This window comes from Mustela lutreola, chromosome 9, assembly GCF_030435805.1.
Source record: "Mustela lutreola isolate mMusLut2 chromosome 9, mMusLut2.pri, whole genome shotgun sequence".
NCBI lineage: Eukaryota > Metazoa > Chordata > Mammalia > Carnivora > Mustelidae > Mustela > Mustela lutreola.
Window position 1 is genome coordinate 23,700,955 of NC_081298.1, and position 18,669 is coordinate 23,719,623.

General features: G+C 37.7%; 1 protein-coding gene across 8 annotated transcripts in view; it reads left to right on the plus strand.

Moving 5' to 3' along the window:
• Positions 1 to 18,669, plus strand: part of NCOA6 (nuclear receptor coactivator 6) — a 102,786-nt gene that overhangs the window by 49,013 nt on the left and 35,104 nt on the right. For all 8 annotated transcript variants that reach the window (XM_059133454.1, XM_059133455.1, XM_059133456.1 and 5 more), the window contains 4 exons: positions 285 to 566; positions 5,128 to 5,283; positions 11,797 to 11,919; positions 18,438 to 18,566. In XM_059133454.1, the coding sequence (XP_058989437.1) occupies positions 332 to 566; positions 5,128 to 5,283; positions 11,797 to 11,919; positions 18,438 to 18,566 (643 nt within the window). In that variant the 5' untranslated portion in view covers positions 285 to 331. The remainder of the gene's footprint in view (positions 1 to 284; positions 567 to 5,127; positions 5,284 to 11,796; positions 11,920 to 18,437; positions 18,567 to 18,669) is intronic.

Consider the following 18,669-nt stretch of genomic DNA (forward strand, 5'->3'; position numbering starts at 1 on the left):
GATTATTTATTTATTTATTTTTGAGAGAGAAGGAGCGAGAGCAAGCACAAGCAGGGGTTGGGGCAGAGGGAGAAGCAGACTCCCTGCTGAGTAGGCGCCCTATTTTTAAGAGTTAATTATTATAGACTATCTTAGTTTATCCTCTCTGTAATTTCTTAATTTTTTATATGTGCTTTCTTATTACTGGCAAATAAATTACAGTTTTCGTGGAACAGTGGATTATACATTGTTGATTCTATAATTATGCATTGTAATACCCTTTTTATATCTTCTTTTTTTTAAAGGTTTTCTTATTCTCCATTTGGCATATGCTACTGGAATAATATTCACCATGGTTTTGGATGACCTTCCAAACTTAGAAGACATCTATACTTCCTTGTGTTCATCAACAATGGAAGACTCAGAGATGGATTTTGATTCTGGATTAGAAGATGATGACACAAAAAGTGATAGTATTTTGGAGGATTCCACAATCTTTGTGGCATTCAAAGGAAATATAGATGATAAAGACTTCAAATGGAAATTGGACACAATATTGGAGAATGTGCCTAATTTGTTACACATGGGTAATTTGCTTTATTATTTTCTTCTTTTTGTTATTCTTTTTTAAAAGTATTTGCTCCTCCATGATTATCTTGAGTTTTATGGAGTAAAACTGTTATACTGGATTGAAAAGCTGATTATAAGTGCAGGATTTTAAGTAACATATAAAATTATATTAGTTTCAGATATACAACATACCATTCCATATTTGTATGTATTATGAAATGATCGCCACAATAAATCTAGTAACATCTGTCACCATACATAGTTATAATTTTGTTTTCTTGTGATGAGAACTTTTAAGATATACTGTCTTAGCAATTTACATATATGGAATAAAGTATTGTTAATCATAGTCACTATGCTCTACATTACATCCCTGTGACAATAACTGGAACTTTGTACCTTTTGACCTCCTTCACCCATTTTACCCACTCCCCTCACCTCCCTGACCTCTGTCAACCACCAGTCTGTTCCCTGTATCTATGAGCTTGGTGTTTTTTGTTTTTGTTTTTGTTTTTTAAGATTCCACATATTATATTTGACTTTGTCTGCTTATTTCACTTAACGTAATGCCCTGAGGGTCCATCCATGTTTGTTTTAAATGGCAAGATTCTTCTTTATGGCTGAATAATAGTCCATTTTCTATATTTACACCACATTTTCTTTGTTCATTGATCCATCCACAGACACTTAAGTTGTTTCCATATCTTTGTTTTTATAAATAATGCTGCAGTGAACATGGGGGTGCAACTGTCTTTTTGAGTTATTGTTTTTGTTTTCTTCAGATAAATATTCAGAAGTAAGATTGCTGGATCATGTGATAGTTTTATTTTTAATTTTTTGAGGAACCTCCATACTGTTTTCCAGAGTAGCAGCACCAGTTTGCATTCTCACCAAAACTCTCTTTAACCTCACCAACACTTGTTTTGTTTGTTGGTCACTAATAGCCATTCCAACAGATATAAGGTGGTATCTCATTGTGGTTTTGATTTGCATTTCCCTGATGATAAGTGATGTTGGTCACCTTCCCTGTACCTGTTAGTCGTCCTTGCTCTGTGGAAGCTTTTTAGTTTGATGTGGTTCCACTTATTAGTTTTTGTTTTTATTTCCTTTGCTTTTTTGTGTGCCATTGAAAAAACTTGTCACGACCAATGTCAAGGAACTTACCACCTATGTTTTCTTCTAGTTTAATGTTTCAGATTTTATATCAAGTCTTTAATCCATTTTGAGTTAACTTTTGTGTATGGTGTAAAGGTAGTGGTCCAGTTTCATTCCTTTGCAAATGGCTGTCTAGTTTTCCCAGCAACACTTATTGAAGAGACTGTCCTTTCCTCATTGTGTATTCTTGGCTCCTTTGTTGTAAATTAATTGACCTTATACATGTGGGTTTTTTTCTGGGCTCTCTGTTTTGTCCCATTGATCTGTGTGTTTTTGTGCCAGTACTATACTGTTTTGATTACTATAACTTTGTAATATAGCTTGAAATCAGAGAGCTAGAATTTTTTTTTTTAACAGCAATGCTATTGTGTTTCTTTTAACATGGAGAAACTGAACATGGTAAGATACTGCTTAACATAGTGATCCTTAAATTGTCTGCTCTAGTGGATAGGAGTTAATTCTTAAGACTCATATTTATTATTTTTCACTCTCTGATCTTCAGTTTCTCTTCCTTCCTTCAATACTGGATCTTGAAGGCCCCTTAAAGCTTAGAAAGATCTTTTTACTTTGTGTTTCTACTTAAAATGTATGTGAAATATATTTTTTTAAATTTTAGATCAGAGGTTACCAATTGGCAGGATCCAGCCTGCAGCCATGTGTTATGGCTCTACCTTAGTTTCTGTTTCTTTAATGTTTGAATTTCATTACCATTGTTTTTTAAATTGAAGTATTTTACATACAAATATAGACGACTTTGGATTTAGCTCCAGAAATGGAAAGATCTGATAACATTGAACTCTCTTTCCCTGACGGTGATGAAAAGCAGCTGCTATTTGGGGCAGGCCCTCAACTCACACTACTCCCCTGTGACCTCTTCATACATTTAGATTACCTGTCTTGGTCTTGTGGGCATTCGTTTTTTTTGAATTTTGGTTTAGATATTCTGCATCATTTTGGTTAGCACAGTTTAACCCACTCTCATCAGACATAGTACAAAGCCTAGATTTTATTCCTTCCTTCCTTCCTTCCTTTCTCTTTCTTTCCTGAGAGAGAGAGCGAGAGAGAAGCATGGAGGGTGATGGAGAGGAATAAAGGATCTCAAGCAGACTACGCCGAGCATAGAACCCAACATGGGGCTCAGTCTCACCACCCTGAGATCACCGCCTGCACTGAAACCAAAAGCCGGACACTTAACTGACTCCACCACCAGGCACGCCTGGATTTTATCCTTTTATCACAAATCCTGATGTGATCAAGTGCTGATTAGCTTTTTTAGGCTTGGTGGGGTTTTTTTTCTTCCTCTGAGATTTGATGTCAGGAGGGAGGCTGTCATTTTCTCAACAGTTTTTTTTCCCTGTGTGAAGCGTAGTATTAGAGAATTTAATGTGTTAAAAGTTGCAGTAATCCCCATCATTGTCATCATAATCATGGTCACAATATAATATAAGAGCTTTTCCAGGCTACAGCAGCATACATGTAATTAAATCTATATTATAATCGTAATATATCATATTACACAGAGGTAAGAGTGTCAATGAGCATGAATTTGATCTTTGCTCTTAATAACCCACATTTTTTCTTGGCTTAGATTGCTGAATCAGGGGCTCTTGGCTAGCTCAGTTGGTAGAGCTTTTGACTCTTGATCTCTGGGTTGAGAATTCAAGCCCCACAGTGGGCTTTAATTTTACATCAAAAAAATAAAAAATAAAACATACATAGCTAGATAGCTGAATCAGTTTATGGCTTTCAAATAAATTACCAAACCCAGATTTATGATGTTATCACCATATATTAGATTGTATTCTTGGTCCAAAAGTATTTTTTGTCAAATCTTTTCAAATATGATGGAAGTTTAAAAAACGTCTGAAAAAATATAACCACAATATAGGCAAGGAATTTTTTGGTAACCATATCACAAATAGATAATATCATAAGCAAATTTGATGTTTGTCTGGACTTTGTATAAGATTCTAGTACTCCTTAGATTGGGAGGAAGCCCTATAGCATCTGTACTCTGTGTAACCAAGATCCCTAGCTTCCTGTGTTTTGCTATTTGGAGGCATAAGTGTAATGGAAAGGAAGTTGACCTGAGAATCAGGGGTGGATGTTAATGCCATCTCTGATGCTGCTAGGTAACCACAGGATTCGAGGCAGATCACTTGCTTGACCTGTTTCCTCACCTGTAAAATAGACTTGAACTAAATATTGCCTAATCCTTTCTCAATTGCTTTGTATTCTCTAACTGCTCTTAGCAAGTTGTCTCTTTTTTACACATTAGAACAAAGGAACTCCATGTTTCAGTAAGTTAGACCTTTCAGTGTCAGCCACTTTCATACTGATTTTGGAGCTGGAAGGGGCTTTAAGCAACATGCAGGCACTTTCTTCTATCTGTAGATATATCTGATTTTGACAACACATATACCTGTATGACCCATTTTCTTTATATTGTAATGTATATCTGAGTAGAAGATACCAAAGACTTCCATTTAGCCAAGTTCATAACAAAAGAGAAAATTATTTTGTCTGGGGTTGTTGAAAAAAGGTTTTTTTATCAGCTAACTGGGCCTACGATTTACTTTGTAAAACACAATTACAAGCAACGTTAACCTCCTCAATTAACTTCTATCTCTTCTTTTAAAAACATGTCCTGAAGTTTGCATTGACTTTTTAGACTTGGTGAAATATAATGTTTTCATATCCTAACTGAAGCTTTGTTATGAAATTACATTGTTTTTCCCTTCAGTTCAGTATGCTTCGGTGAAAATTATATTCTTATTTAAAGCAGGAAGAACATTTAAAATCAAAGATAAAAATTTAAATTGAAGAATTTAAATTAGAAGAAATGATTTCTCCCTGTCTTTATGAATATTTTGCACAGAGATACTTGTTAATATTTAAAAATGAGTATGAACTGGCATAATCTGCATCCCATATTTTTTATAGAATTTTATTGAAATTTGAGACTTAAATGTTCTCATGATGCCAGTTCATAAACATTGAACTGAGGCCAGAAATAGACCTAAGTCTATTGATTTAAACTTATCTCTCTCTTCTTCTCTCTTATATTCCCTACTCCATCTTACTGCTTTCCATGTGTTTAGTGCATCAGGTCCTGTGCTAGGTTTTTGGCATATATGTTCTCATATAGTACTCACAATGTCATACTGGTTTTAAAGAAGAGACGGGTTACTTTCAAAAAGGTTAAATAATTTGTTCATAACCACCCAGGTGCTAAGTGTTAAAGCTGGGATTAGATTTGAAATCTAGCTAATGCCAGAGACTAAGCTCTCACAGCTACTCCAAGCCAGTGCTCTGTCTTGTTCTTTTTTTTTTTTTGGTTGGTTTGTCGTATGTGGTGTGTGTTTGTCCCATTTCTGGTGGCGAAAAGACTACTAATATTATTCGCTTTCTTTCATGACCAAGAATCCAGCAAGCTAAAGGTACAGAAGGTGGAGCCCTGGAACAGTGTACGAGTGACATTCAACATCCCCCGGGAAGCAGCAGAGCGGCTCCGGATGCTGGCTCAGAGCAACAACCAGCAGCTTCGGGATCTGGGGATTCTCTCCGTCCAGATTGAAGGTGCCCTTCTGGACCCAAATCATAACAACAGCATAACGTAGCATGATTTTCTGTGCTGCCTTGTTGGTTCCTCTCATGTTTCAGAATGCCAAGTAACTCATGTAACCTGCACTTCACATCGCAACACCTTAGGATAAAGAGAAATTGATGCTTTGTCTGGGTCCTGATGCTTCAGCATCCACAGCCTCAGACTCCATTCCCTTGTCCGATTTTGTCTGTCGGTCCATCAAATTAGGATTTTACTGGCACCCTGACCAGTAACTGATTTGTCTTTTAAAGAATATATAATTTCATTTGCTTCCTTCTACCAAATAAGCTTTAGTATTTCTTTATTCATCTAACAGAGATTAGGAGGATTTGAATGGTCCTTTTGTAGCAGTATTCATTTTTCAAATATTTTGCCAGAGTGGTCTTTTCAAAATGAAAATATGCTGCACACACACACACACACACACCCACACACACACACACACACGCGCACGAAACCCACCCCCACTATGGCTTGCTGCTGTTTACAGAATGAGGACTAAACTTACCATGAGTTATCTCATGGCCTTGTGTGGTCTGACCTCTACCCTTCTTATCCAGTCTTAACTCATACAACTCTCCTCCTTGCTGTCTGTTCATGCCTCTGCAGCTTTCTTCTGGTTCCTTGAAAATGCATTTCTTCCTCCTGCCGCAGGCCCTTTGCATTTATGTTTTCTCCATATGGAATGTTGTCCCTTACCATTTCCCCTTCCCTTAGTTAACACCTACTCAAGCCTTCAAGGGTCAGCTTAAATCTTCTTGAGGATATATTTTCTGAATTCCTTGATGAAGTCAGTGTCCTTTATGTGCTCTCACAAAAGTCTGTTTTTTTCTTTTAGATCATTTATGTAATGCTTTCATCAGAACAATTATTTGACTGTTGTTTTATTCTCCCCTAGACTGCAGGCTCCAGTAGGGCAGAGACCATGTCTGATTTTGTTCATTGTTGTAGTTCTGCTTGCCCGGAACATGTTAGGTTCCTTAGTAAACAGATGTTGAATGAAAACAAGGGAAGCACACACAGAATAGCACCGCTTTGCTTGAGCACTTGGCATACCATGATCGGTATAATATGGTCCTTGCTGTTATGAACTCAGAAGAAGCTCCTGACCTTGGTGAGGGAGACAGACCGTGAGAGATACAAGTACCAGGTATGGGAGAACACAGAGGAGGTTAGAAAGGATTATGTGCATTTTGAAAAATGGGGTAAATCCCATCATTTGATAAACAAGGGAATAGTGGTTTAAAGAACAATCAGTCTATTGTGAAAAATGTTGGATTATTTAAAAGGACCCAGGAAAGTAAAATTAATCCATGGCAATCTAAAGGATATAGGATGAACTTAGTAAAGCAATTTTTGGCTACAATAAAACTATAGAGGCTGCTTATGTTTTATGGAACACGTAGTTGTTTCTTAAAAACTCTAATTTTTTTTAAAGATTTTATTTATTTATTTGACAGAGAGATAGAGATTACAAGTAAGCAGACAAGGGAGCCAGAGAAGCAGGCTCCCTGCTGAGCAAGGAGCCTGATGTGTTGCTTAATCCCAGGACCCTGAAACTGACCTGAGCCAAAGGCAGAGGCTTAACCCACTGGGCCACCCAGGCATTCCCTAACTTTTTTTTTTTTTAGAATTTATTTATTTAGAGGCACCTGGGTTGCTCAGTCAGTTAAGCATCTGCCTTACTCAGAGAGCTCCCTCTGCCTGCTGCTCCCTCTGTTTGTGCTTGTATGCTCTCTCTCTCTCTGTCAAATAAATAAAATCTTAAAAAAAAAAAAAAGAATTTATTTGAGAGAGTTGAGAGAGAGAGAGCATGGGGGAGGGAAGGGGGGTAGGAGAAGCAGAGGGAGAAGCAGACTCCCCACTGAGCAGGGGAGCTCCATGCAGGGCTCAATCCCAGCACCCTGGGATCATGACCTGAGCTGAAGGCAGATGCTTAACTGACTGAGCCACCCAGGTGCCCCAAAACTCTAAATGTTTTATAGTCTCTCTTACCTATTTATGTGAGTTAAAAGGGCTTTGGGACTTTATGTTGTAGTGTTTTCTAATGGAAAAAGGAAACACCAGTTTCTTCTTTTAATCAGAGCTATTTCCTGTGAGTTCTTTTTAGAAGGATAAGGGGCTGCCCTTTATTGTAATAGCCATAAATTAAAGCATAAATACCATCAAAGAAGTAAAATAGATAATGTGTTTCAAGAAATTATGAAATTCATATATGGCAATGATTATCACATTACAGAAGAGAGTTCTTTAACTTTTAGGATACACATGTGTATCCCAGGTGATGTCCTTTTCTCCATACTCCCTCTGAATTTAGGCAGGATTGAAAGGGGTGGCAGCAGCTTTGCCTATGTGAAACTGGTAACAAGCTGATGTCTTAGTACATCGTAAGAGGAGATGTTGCCGCTGCCATGGTGTCTGCTGCAGGGGTTCAGGGACAGGTTGTTCCCCAACAGCCTATTTTCCATTGAAGAATACTCTCTGTACCCTTCTTTCTTGAGTTTTGGCCAGGGAGTTGGGAAGACATCATTTTTGAGGACATTTTGTGATGCCTCTAATTCATTCATGGTGATTTAAAGCAGAGTCTGCAAACTTTTTCTGAATAAATTTTTTTGACTTTGTGGGCCCTAAGATCTCTGTCACAACAATTCCAGTCTGGTTGTGGTGCAACACAGCCATAAGCATATGTAAGTGAATAAACATGGATGTGTTCTGGTAACACTTTATTTAATTATACAGCAGCAGGCTGGGTTGGGCTCATAGGCCGTGGTTTGCTGACCCCTAATCAGCGAGCTTGGGAGCCTGCAGTGAACTTCACATGTGTTTCTTTGATATCAGTTAGCTTATATGCAGTTGGCAAATAGGGGAATGATAGCACTAGAATGTGCAAATTCTGTCTATTCATATAAAGAAGGTAAGGGAAGCTGAAATAGTGGAAACAGGATGATTATCAGGAAGAAAACAACAGACAAGCTTAGCTGCTGCATAGGTGGGAGTCCTTTCAGTTCCATTTTAAGATAATTAAGAATCAGAATTGACACTCAGATACCTTTCTTCAGAGGTGCACCCCCAGACTAGCATGGCTCTTGGCTTGTGACAAGTTTCACGTCCTCCTGTGCCTGCTTTAATGGCAGCCCCACTGGCTCTGAGCTCTTTTGCTTCTGCATTATCTCAGCACCTGTGACCAGGCATTGCCACTGTAAATGTTTCTTTTCTTTCTTTCTTTCTTTCTTTTTTAAAGATTTATTTATTTATTTATTTATTTATTTGACAGAGATCACAAATAGGCAGAGAGGCAGGCAGAGAGAGAGGAGGAAGCAGGCTCCCCGCGGAGCAGAGAGCCCATGGTGGGACTTGATCCCAGGAACCTGGGACCATGACCTGAGCAGAAGGCAGAGGCGTTAACCCACTGAGCCACCCAGGCACCCCTGTAAATGTTTATGGATATGTTGTCTCCACCAGTTACTATTTTTATTAGAAAAGCCACATAGGTTTTGAGTTGGTTCCAACAACACTGTTTTTTTCCTGTAAAATCTGTAATTTTCAGTGTGAGACTTTACGGAATGTGGGATTTTCCAGCAATGCATTCATCATATAGAAAAATGCGTGTAATTCTTTGTAAAGTTATGAGATGACAACTCATAATATATTCAATAAATAGCTAATGAGTATTAGACACTGTTCTGTGTCTTAAGGATATAATTAGGGTCACCATACAATTTATCATCTAAATTGACACTTTTGAGAGTAAAAAGGGTGCTATTAATAACTCTCCTCGAACAACGGGTATAAAGGAACTAGGGCAGATTTATGGTTACTTTTATATGGGGATGGGGAAAACAGACAAGAAATCAAGTGAATGAGTAAGTAATTACATGGATGTGCTCTGAAGAAATAATAATATGTTCTGATAAGGGTGACCTACCCTTGGATAAGACAATTGGAGAAGGTCTTTAGGGGCCTGCGACACTTAATTATATTTACATGAAAATTGAGAAGTTGGCTTATGTGAAGACAGCAGAAGAACTGTTGTAAGCAGAGGGAACAACAAATACAAAGGCCCTGAGGTGAGAAGCAGCTTAATTTGCTGTGCCTAAGAAACTAAAAAAAAAAATAAAGAAACTAAAAAAAGGTCACTGAGGCTGAATCCTTATTATTGAAGGAGAAAATAGTGTAGTTGAGATTAGAGAGGTAGGCAAGAGCCGCATCTGGGCTGTTAAATATGTCAGCTATCAGCCATATGTGGCTGTTGAGCACTGGATGTGTGGCTAGTTCAAACTGACATGTGCTGTAAGTAAAATACATAGTGAATTTTGAAGACTTAGCACTCCCAGAAAAGAACGTAAAATATTTCATTAGCTTTTTGTATTAGTTACATGTTGAAATAATAGATGTACTGAGTTAAATAAAATATATTATAATTAATTTCACCTGTGTTTCTTAACCTTTTTACTGCGGCTTCTAGAAAATTTAAAATGATATGTGTGGCTCATATTATATTTCTGTTGAACAGCACTGGACTAGGTAGATCATTTAAGGCCTTTATATCCTGTGTGGAGGGGTTTGGCTTTAATTTTTACAACAGCAGGAAGGAATGGAGCAATTTGAAGCAGAGAACTGACATGATCTGATGTCTATTTCAAGAAGAATACTCTTTGGGGGCGCCTGGGTGGCTCAGTGGGTTAGGCCTCTACCTTCAGCTCAGGTCATGATCTCAGGGTCCTTGGATCGAGTCCTGCATAGGGCTCTCTGCTCGGCAGGGAGCCTGCTTCCTCTTCTCTCTCTCTCTGCTTGCCTCTCTGCCTACTTGTGATCTATCTCTGTCAAATAAATAAAATCTTAAAAAGAAAAGAATAATACTCTTTCTGCTTACAGTGTCTTAGCAAGTTTGGTATATTAATAGTTCCTTCCATTTGTTGGAAACCGCCAAGATCTGTAATCTCTTTTTCTTTCATTCCTGTCTCCTATAGGCAATTTAGAGTATCATATAGCCCCTGGAAATTGGTCCCTTAGTAGGATGCTTGTGTCCTATGTCCAATCTACCTGTCTATTGAATATAAATACCCAATACAAAACGGTGACTTTATCAGTGACAAGACAGAGGAAGCTACTGTGTCCTCATTAGTTTCCTGCTTTCTCATCTGGCTCAACCAGGACCCCACAATATGGAATGATGCTAGAAAAATACCAATCAGTGCAATGCCTTAGCCACCGGCTAGCTATACTTCTATCTATCCACAAGGTGGTGCTGTCATCCAGAGTAACAATAGTCAAAATTTTTGGATTAAGTGCAGGAAGTATCCTGAAATTTCTTTTTATCACTAAACCAAGTAAAATTTATGTTATCTCTAAGTTTAGAGTTACTCTAATTAATTGGAACAGTTATATTGATGTTACCTACCGGAATATTATGAGGTTCAAATGAGATAAAATCTTGTAAGCATTAAAAACTCTACAGGCATGCCTGGGTGGTCTGTCATTTAAAAGTCTGCCTTCAGCTCAGGTCATGATCAGGCTCCCTGATCATCATCAGGGAGTCTGCTTCTCCCTCTTCCTTCTACTACCCCAAGGTCCCCCACCCCTGGCAGTTGTGTGCTCTTTCTCTCTCTTTCACTTTCTCCCAAATAAATAAATAAAATCTTGAGAAAATAAAAATAGGGTCACCTGGGTGGCTCAGTCAATTAAGCTTCTGCCTTTGACTCAGGTCATGATCTCAGGGTCCTGGGATCAAGTCCCGCATCAGCTTCCCTGCTCAGCAGAGAGTCTGTCTGCTCTTCCTCTCACTCTGCAGCTCTCCCTGCTTGTGCTCTCTTACTCTCTTTCTCTCTCTGTGTCAAATAGATAAATAAACTCTTTAAAAAAATAATAAAAATTAAAACTCTATACAAATGTTTGTCTTATCATTAGATGCTGTAAGAGTTTGAATCTATCTACTCTTCATTGTATTACCATCTCTAATGGGTATCTCTTTATATTACAGTTTTTGAAAGGGAAATGGTATTTTGCTCACAAATACTACAGTGTCCCTGTACCATCTGTACTATCATATGTTCTTTATCCATTTAACCTACTTCTGTCTCTACCTTCTGATTGTAAATTCCTGAAAGGTAATCTAGGATTTTGAGAATTTTTGAGAACATTTTCTTCCTTCTCACATATAGACACACATGCACACTTGCACATACTGTGAGCAGTTGAAAATACACATTCAGAGTTACAAGCTGTCTCCTGACACCATACATCGTTAGTGATTGCCCATTTGCTGTAATGTAAGGATTGATTATGTTCTCTGTGTGCGTCCTGTAAGTAAACCTGCTCAGGTGAAGTTGAAGGAAGATCTGTATTGTATTGCACTTACCCTTTCTCTGAAAGTAAACTTACATAATTCTTCAAAAACACAGAAAACTGAAGTCTTGTATACCTATTTTTAAGCCACATTTGCATCTTATCCTGATGGTTTCCTTTTTATAACCTGTCATTTTCAGGGGAAGGTGCTATCAACCTAGCTTTGGCTCAGAACCGAAGCCAAGATGTGAGAATGAATGGACCCATGGGAGCAGGAAATTCCGTTAGGATGGAGGCTGCATTTCCCATGGCAGGTGGTCCAGGTGAGATCTCCCACTCAATTATATGACATTTTACTGGTTTGCTTTTTTCCCTTTATTTGCTAATGTATGATCATTTGGGTCCTGCAAAATAGATGGGGGTTTCTCGTACATCTCTGTTTTCTGGTTTAGGAAAGCAAGATTTAAATCACTCTTAGGAGGGTAGAGTCAGAGCATGGCCTCATGCTTAAAGGTAGATAGATGAGCACTGAGCTGTGCAGCAACTTTTATTGTGTTCCTTTTGTAGGACATGACCTCTGCTTAGTGTTGGAGATAGAAATGAATAAAATATTTTCTACCCTCAGAAGTTTATAGCATAGTAGAGAATGTAGCTTTTCATCTCCCACTTTTCTCTGAGGCTGAGAATCTGTGAGCTGAGTTCTTGTGTGCTTACGTGGAATCTGAAGAAATATGTGGAAGAATATGTGTTTTTAGGTACTTAGAATTTGAGAGGGCTATAAATTATTTGCTAACTTTTCCAGTAAACTGAAATTTCTTCTTTAGAGATTGAACTCAATAGTCTGTGAATCACAAAATATTAGAATTGAGTTGGTTCTTGGGGCACCTGGGTGGTTCAGTCAGTTAAGCATCTGACTCTTGATTTTAGCTCAGGTCATGATCTCAAGGTTGGGAGATCAAACACCGTGCATCGGGCTCTGCACTGGGAATGGAGCCTGCTTGGAATTCTCTCTGTCTCTGCCCTCCACTCCCAAAAGAGAAAAGGAATTGGCTCTCATTTATTTTATTTTTTATTTTTTTGGTGAGTCCCAAGCTTTATTTTTTAAAACAATTTTTACTAATTTTTCAAGTTCAGTTAATTAAGATATAATGTATTACTAGTTTTGGAGGTAGAGATCAGTGATTCATCAGTCTTCTATAATAGCCAGTGCTTGTTATTTCATGTGCCCTCTTTACTGTCCATCACCCAGTTACCTCCTCCCCTCCAGCAACCTTTCTATCTCCCTCCCCTCCAGCAATCCTCAATTTGTTTCTTATGATTAAGAATCTCTTATGGTTTGTCTACCTCTCTAATTTCGTCATTATTTTTCCCTTTCTTACCCTATGACCCTCTTTTTTGTTTCTTAAATTCCACATATGAGTGATATCATATAATATTTGTCTTTCTCTGACTGACTTATTTTGGTTAGCATCCATGTTCCATCCATGTTTTTGCAAATGGCAAGATTTCATTTTTTGATGGCTGAATAGTATTCCACTGTATATATAACACCACATCTTCTTTATCCATTCATCTGTCAATGGGCTCTTTCCATAGTTTTACTTTCGTGAACTTTGCTGCTATAGACGTTGGGGCGTTTTGGTAGTTTATACATCTCTAGGAATGCATCCATTTCTTCCAGATTGCCTAATTTGTTGGCAAACAGTTGCTTATAATATGTTTTTATAATTGTTTGTAATTCTTCAGTGTTGGTTATGATTTGTCCTCTTCTACTCATTTTATTTATTTGGGCCCTTTCTCTTTTCCTTTTGATAAATCTGGCCAGGAGTTTATCAATCTTATTAATTCTTTCAGATAACCAACTCCTAGTACTGCCTCTTATTCTCTTTTTTGAGGTGAGTTTTTCTGTCTTGTCATTCTTGCAGAAAGTGGTTGCTTTTCTATTTGTAGAGTTGTAGCTATCCTTTTCTTAAATCTCCAGTTGAGTTAACAAGTGTACAGAATGATTTGACAGCTATCTAGCTGAATTCCTGGGACCAAACAAAACTAAGGTCACCTTCTCCTCCCCCATCTTGGATTCTCAGTCCCAAACTTTAAATCTCCCATAGGACTTGCTATTCCCTCCCTTTCCACCTCTCGAGCTGGCTCTCATTTAAAGCTGAGGGAACTTCAGGGGTGCCTGGGTGGCTCAGTCGGTTAAGCATGACCTTCAGCTCACATCATGATCCCAGGGTCCTGGGATGGAACCCTGTGTTGAGCCCCCTGCTCAGCGGGGGTCTGCCCCTCCCCCATGCATGCACATGCTCTCTCACTTCTTTCTCTTGAATAAATAAATCTTTTTTTTTTTTTTTTTTTTAAAGATTTTATTTATTTATTTGACAGAGAGAGATCACAAGTAGTCAGAGAGGCAGGCAGAGAGAGAGAGAGAGGGAAGCAGGCTCCCTGCCGAGCAGAGAGCCCGATGCGGGACTCGATCCCAGGACCTCGAGATCATGACCTGAGCCGAAGGCAGCGGCCCAACCCACTGAGCCACCCAGGCGCCCATTGAATAAATAAATCTTTAAAAAAAAAAAAAAAAGCTGAGGAAACTCTGGAGCTCACAGAAAGGAAGCAGTTTGCCCAGGGTCAAGTAGCAGTGGCCTAGTATCACAGACCTAACACCGAGTCCAATATTCTTTTCACTGTAGTAGTGGCTTTCAAACTTTTTCTGCTGCAGGACCTTCTATTCAACTAAACCAGAAAAGCACAGCCACTCTGGTTGAAGCATAGTAACCTCCTGAAACTATACCCAGTCATTCACCTCCCCTCGTACCAGATAGCTCTTGAAGAAATACAGAAGAATGGAGAGCATCGATTTATAAAGCCATTGTTCTGAACTGTAGCTAAAGACTTGGCCGTATAAAATTGAAACTATAAGTCTTATCCTAATAGTACCATTCTCTGGTTACTTCAAGGTAATCGCTGTACCTCTCCAAGCAGCAGTTCTTCACCTAAACAAGTGAGATAATAATGCCTTCAGTCTTTTGAGCTCATGCTTGAAGGTGGATCAGCCCTGAGCCCTGAAGCTGATGTTTGCAGAGTTCCTATTATATGTCAGGACCTGTGCAATTGGGCTGTTATGGAATGCCGCATAGAAGGTGTACACTACCAACTTGGTATCTATAGTAGAGGGTCAGTAGTTAGAGTTCTCCACTGAAGTCTGAGCATTTGGTATTGTGGTAGCTTGATGAGAGATAATGATGCTATTGCTAGTGCTAAAGAACCAGAGTGGGAAGAGTCTGGCCAAGTTGCATATAGTTAGTGAAAGAATAGCTCTAGGATTAGGAGGACCAATAGAGAGAATGGCTGAAATTTTTCCAAAATTGGTGAAAGATGTGAATCCTCAGAAATCCTGAGAAGGTAAATAAAAATAAATCCATGTTTGACACAAAATTGTAAGGGTGTAGAGCATGAAAAAAGCAAAGAGAATGTTAAAAGCAACTCAGAAGACCAATTTTTTACAAACAAAAAGCTATCAGATCACAGCTGATTTCTCAGCAGCAACACTGAAAACCAGGAAATGTTGGAACAGTATTTTCAAAGTGATGAGAGAATAATTGACAGCCTAGAATATTAAGCCTACCTATACTATAAAGAGTATTATAAAATAAAGACATTTTTGAAGACACTGAATGAAGGTACCATTAACAGACTCTTGCTAAATGAACTGCTCAAGAATCTACTTCAGGAAGAAGAAAATTGAACCTAAGATGGAAGAAATAAGATCTAAGAAGGAGTGGTGAGCTAAATGGTAAACATTGGGTAAATCTAATAAGTATTGACTCATTTAGCAATAATGATCACATGTTTAGACTTTTTAAGTCAAGTGTGTCTGTTGACAAAAGATATTAAAATAATAGAGGGGTGCCTGGGTGGCTTAGTCAGTTAAGTGTCTGCATTTGGCTCAGGTCGTGATCTTGGGGTCCTGGGATCAAGCCCCATATCACATCACATAGGGCTCCCTGCTCAGTGGGGTGTCTGCTTCTCCCTCTGCCCCTCCCCCTGCTGGTGTGTGCTCACATGCACTGTATCAAATAAAATCGCTAAAAATAAAAATAAAATAATAGAAATAAAGTGTATAACTTCTAAGTTAGTAGTAGAGGGGTAGAAAGGAAGGGTATGTTGGAAAAAAATCCAATAATCAGGCAAATTAGGAAAACAGCATAGAAAAAAGTAGGAAAACACTGTAGAAAAAGAAAGAGTAAAAAGCAGAGGTATCAAAAAAAAAAAAAGAAGGGAAATCAAAATATATCAGCAATTAATAATAAAGGTAAATATATTGTGAACACTGATAAAGAGACAGTGATTAATCAGATTGAATAATCTCAGATCTAGTTATGTGCTCCTACAGGAAGCACATAAAACATGAGGATTTGATTCATAGTTAAAAGAATGGAATAAAAGATAATCCAGGTGAATATTAACCAAGAAAAGGGGCATAAGGGTATTTTTATCAGATAAAACAGCAAGATAAAAAGCATTACTGAGGATAAATAGGGCCACTTTATGATGTAAAAGGAAATGATCAGAAAGACAGCTAAACTTTTATTACAAACTAATTATTAATTACTTAATAATCTAGTCTCAAAATATATGTGAGGCAAAAGTGGACAGGATTGTATGGGGATATCACACCTTAGGGGGGATATTAACACACCTATGTTATTAATTGATGTATTGAGCTGATTTTGGAAATTAGTAAGGATAATGCTTGCTTGAATAACCTAAGTAGAGTAGATTGATATAATGGAGGAGATACATAGAAACCATGCACTAATAATTCAAAAATTCTTAGTCTTTTCAAGCATAAATGGAATATTTATACAAATTGACGTGTATTTTGCTAAAATCAATTTTCGGTAAATACTAGATATTGGTATCACACAGATCATGTTCTCTGACCACAGTAAAATTAAGTCATTGGCAAAAACAAAAAAACAGCTAACCAAAAATATACTGTGTTTTTGGTAAATTTAAAATACATTCTGAATATCCCTGGTTTTTTCAAAGCAACCATGATAGACAGCAAAAAATGTCGAAAATGGAATATTGAAAATAGTATGTATCAAAATTTGTGAGATGTAGCCAGTATGGCACGTGGAAGAAAATTTAAGCCCTCAGAAAACTGTGTCAGAGGAGAACATGGATTGAAAATTAAGTTAATTAAGTGTCTGGCCTAAAAATTGGGAAGAAGAATAGCAGAGTAATAATAATTTAGGAGGAAAGAAATAATTAAGATAAGAGCAGAGATAAGTAAAGTATTAAAAACAAAACAAAACAAAATGGAACAAAGTAGGAAAACCAAAGATGTTTCTTTGAAAAAAAAAAAAAACAATTAAAACTGATGAACATGGTGAAATAAAGAGAAGGAATGCATAAGCAATGTAAAGAAGGAGAAAAGTGTGTACTTCAAAAGGGTAGATTTTATAATATATGAATTATATTTTTTAAAATGGGAAAAGTTGTAAATAACTTCATGCTGATAAATTTTAAAGCATCAGCTAATTAACAATTTTCTTGAAAATATAATTTAACCAAAACTGATGTAAGGAAACTTAAAATAATAGAGGGGTGCCTGGGTGGCTCAGTCAGTTAAGTGTCTGCATTTGGCTCAGACGTGATCTTGGGGTCCTAGGATCAAGCCCCATATCACATCACATAGGGCTCCCTGCTCAGTGGGGTGTCTGCTTCTCCCTCTGCCCCCACCCCTGCTGTTACAAAAACCTGTAACTACTTAAGAAATTGAAATAATTAAAAATTTGTCTCCCTATAAATCAATTAGTATAACTCACAGGCCCAGATAGTTTTATAGGTGAGTTTACTAAACAACTAAAGAATAGATACAGATTAATTCTTCCAGAGCATAGACAAAGAAGAAAGATGCTCTCCAGCTATTTTTTGAAGTTATTTTAATCTTGATGCCAAAAATCAAAGAGACATGAAGAGATGATCATGTCTTATTAATATGGATGCTAAATCCCAAGAGGTCTAATAGTATGGAAGTTAGAAGGATATGGAACAAGAGTAGTTCTCAGACTGCCAGTTGGAACATAAATTCACATAATCGCTTTTTTTCCCACTCTTTTTAAAGTTTATTTATTTAAAAAAATCTCTGCACCCACCCCATGGAGCTTGAACTCACAACCCGAGATCTGGAGTCTCACACTCTTCCCACTGAGCCAGCCAGGCATCCCTGGTGTAACCATTTTTGAGAGCAGTTTGCCAATATCTAATAAAATAGAAGATGCTTTATACTTAAAACCTAGGAATTTGGAGTATATAGTCTGAAGACATGTCCACAAGAATACATGACACTGCAGAATTGTAAGAATGAAAATTGGGGTGGGGGAGGGAGAACCTTAACTGTTCATTAGCAGAATGAATGTATGGGTTCCATAAAATGGATCACTATTATAGCAGTCAAGATAGATGGATCTCAAAACGTAATATTAAGGGGAAAAGGAAACTGAAGAAGACAGAGTATGATGCCACTTATACAGAGATTAAAAGTGTACAAAAAATGCTGTGTAGTTTACCTACATATGTAATAAAGATAAACATGCATGGAACTATTAATCCCAATTAAAAGGTAAGAGAGAGGGAATAGAATGAGATTGGGAAGAGGTAGGGGGCTTCTGCTGTATCTACTTACGTATCTGAAGGGAATGGGGGAGATTTTAACAAAGTAGATGATGGGTACAGAAATTTTCTGTATCTTTTTACATTCTTGAAATATTTTATTTAAAAACAAATGTTGTACCAATTCCAGTACTCTATTCTAGGGATTTTCTTTTTCCTTCAGGATTAATAAGGATGACGAGCCCTGCCACTGTTATGATCCCACAGAATGTAAATGTGTCATCTTCCATGATGGCACCAGGCCCCAATTCAGAGCTGCAGCCCAGGACTCCTCGCCCTGCTTCTCAGTCAGGTAATGACCTCCAGTCTTTGTGGTTTGAAGAGGCTGGAACTCTTTGCAGATATCATTACAAAATTCAGCTATCTTAGATATCAAGTTCTTAACTGCCCAACTT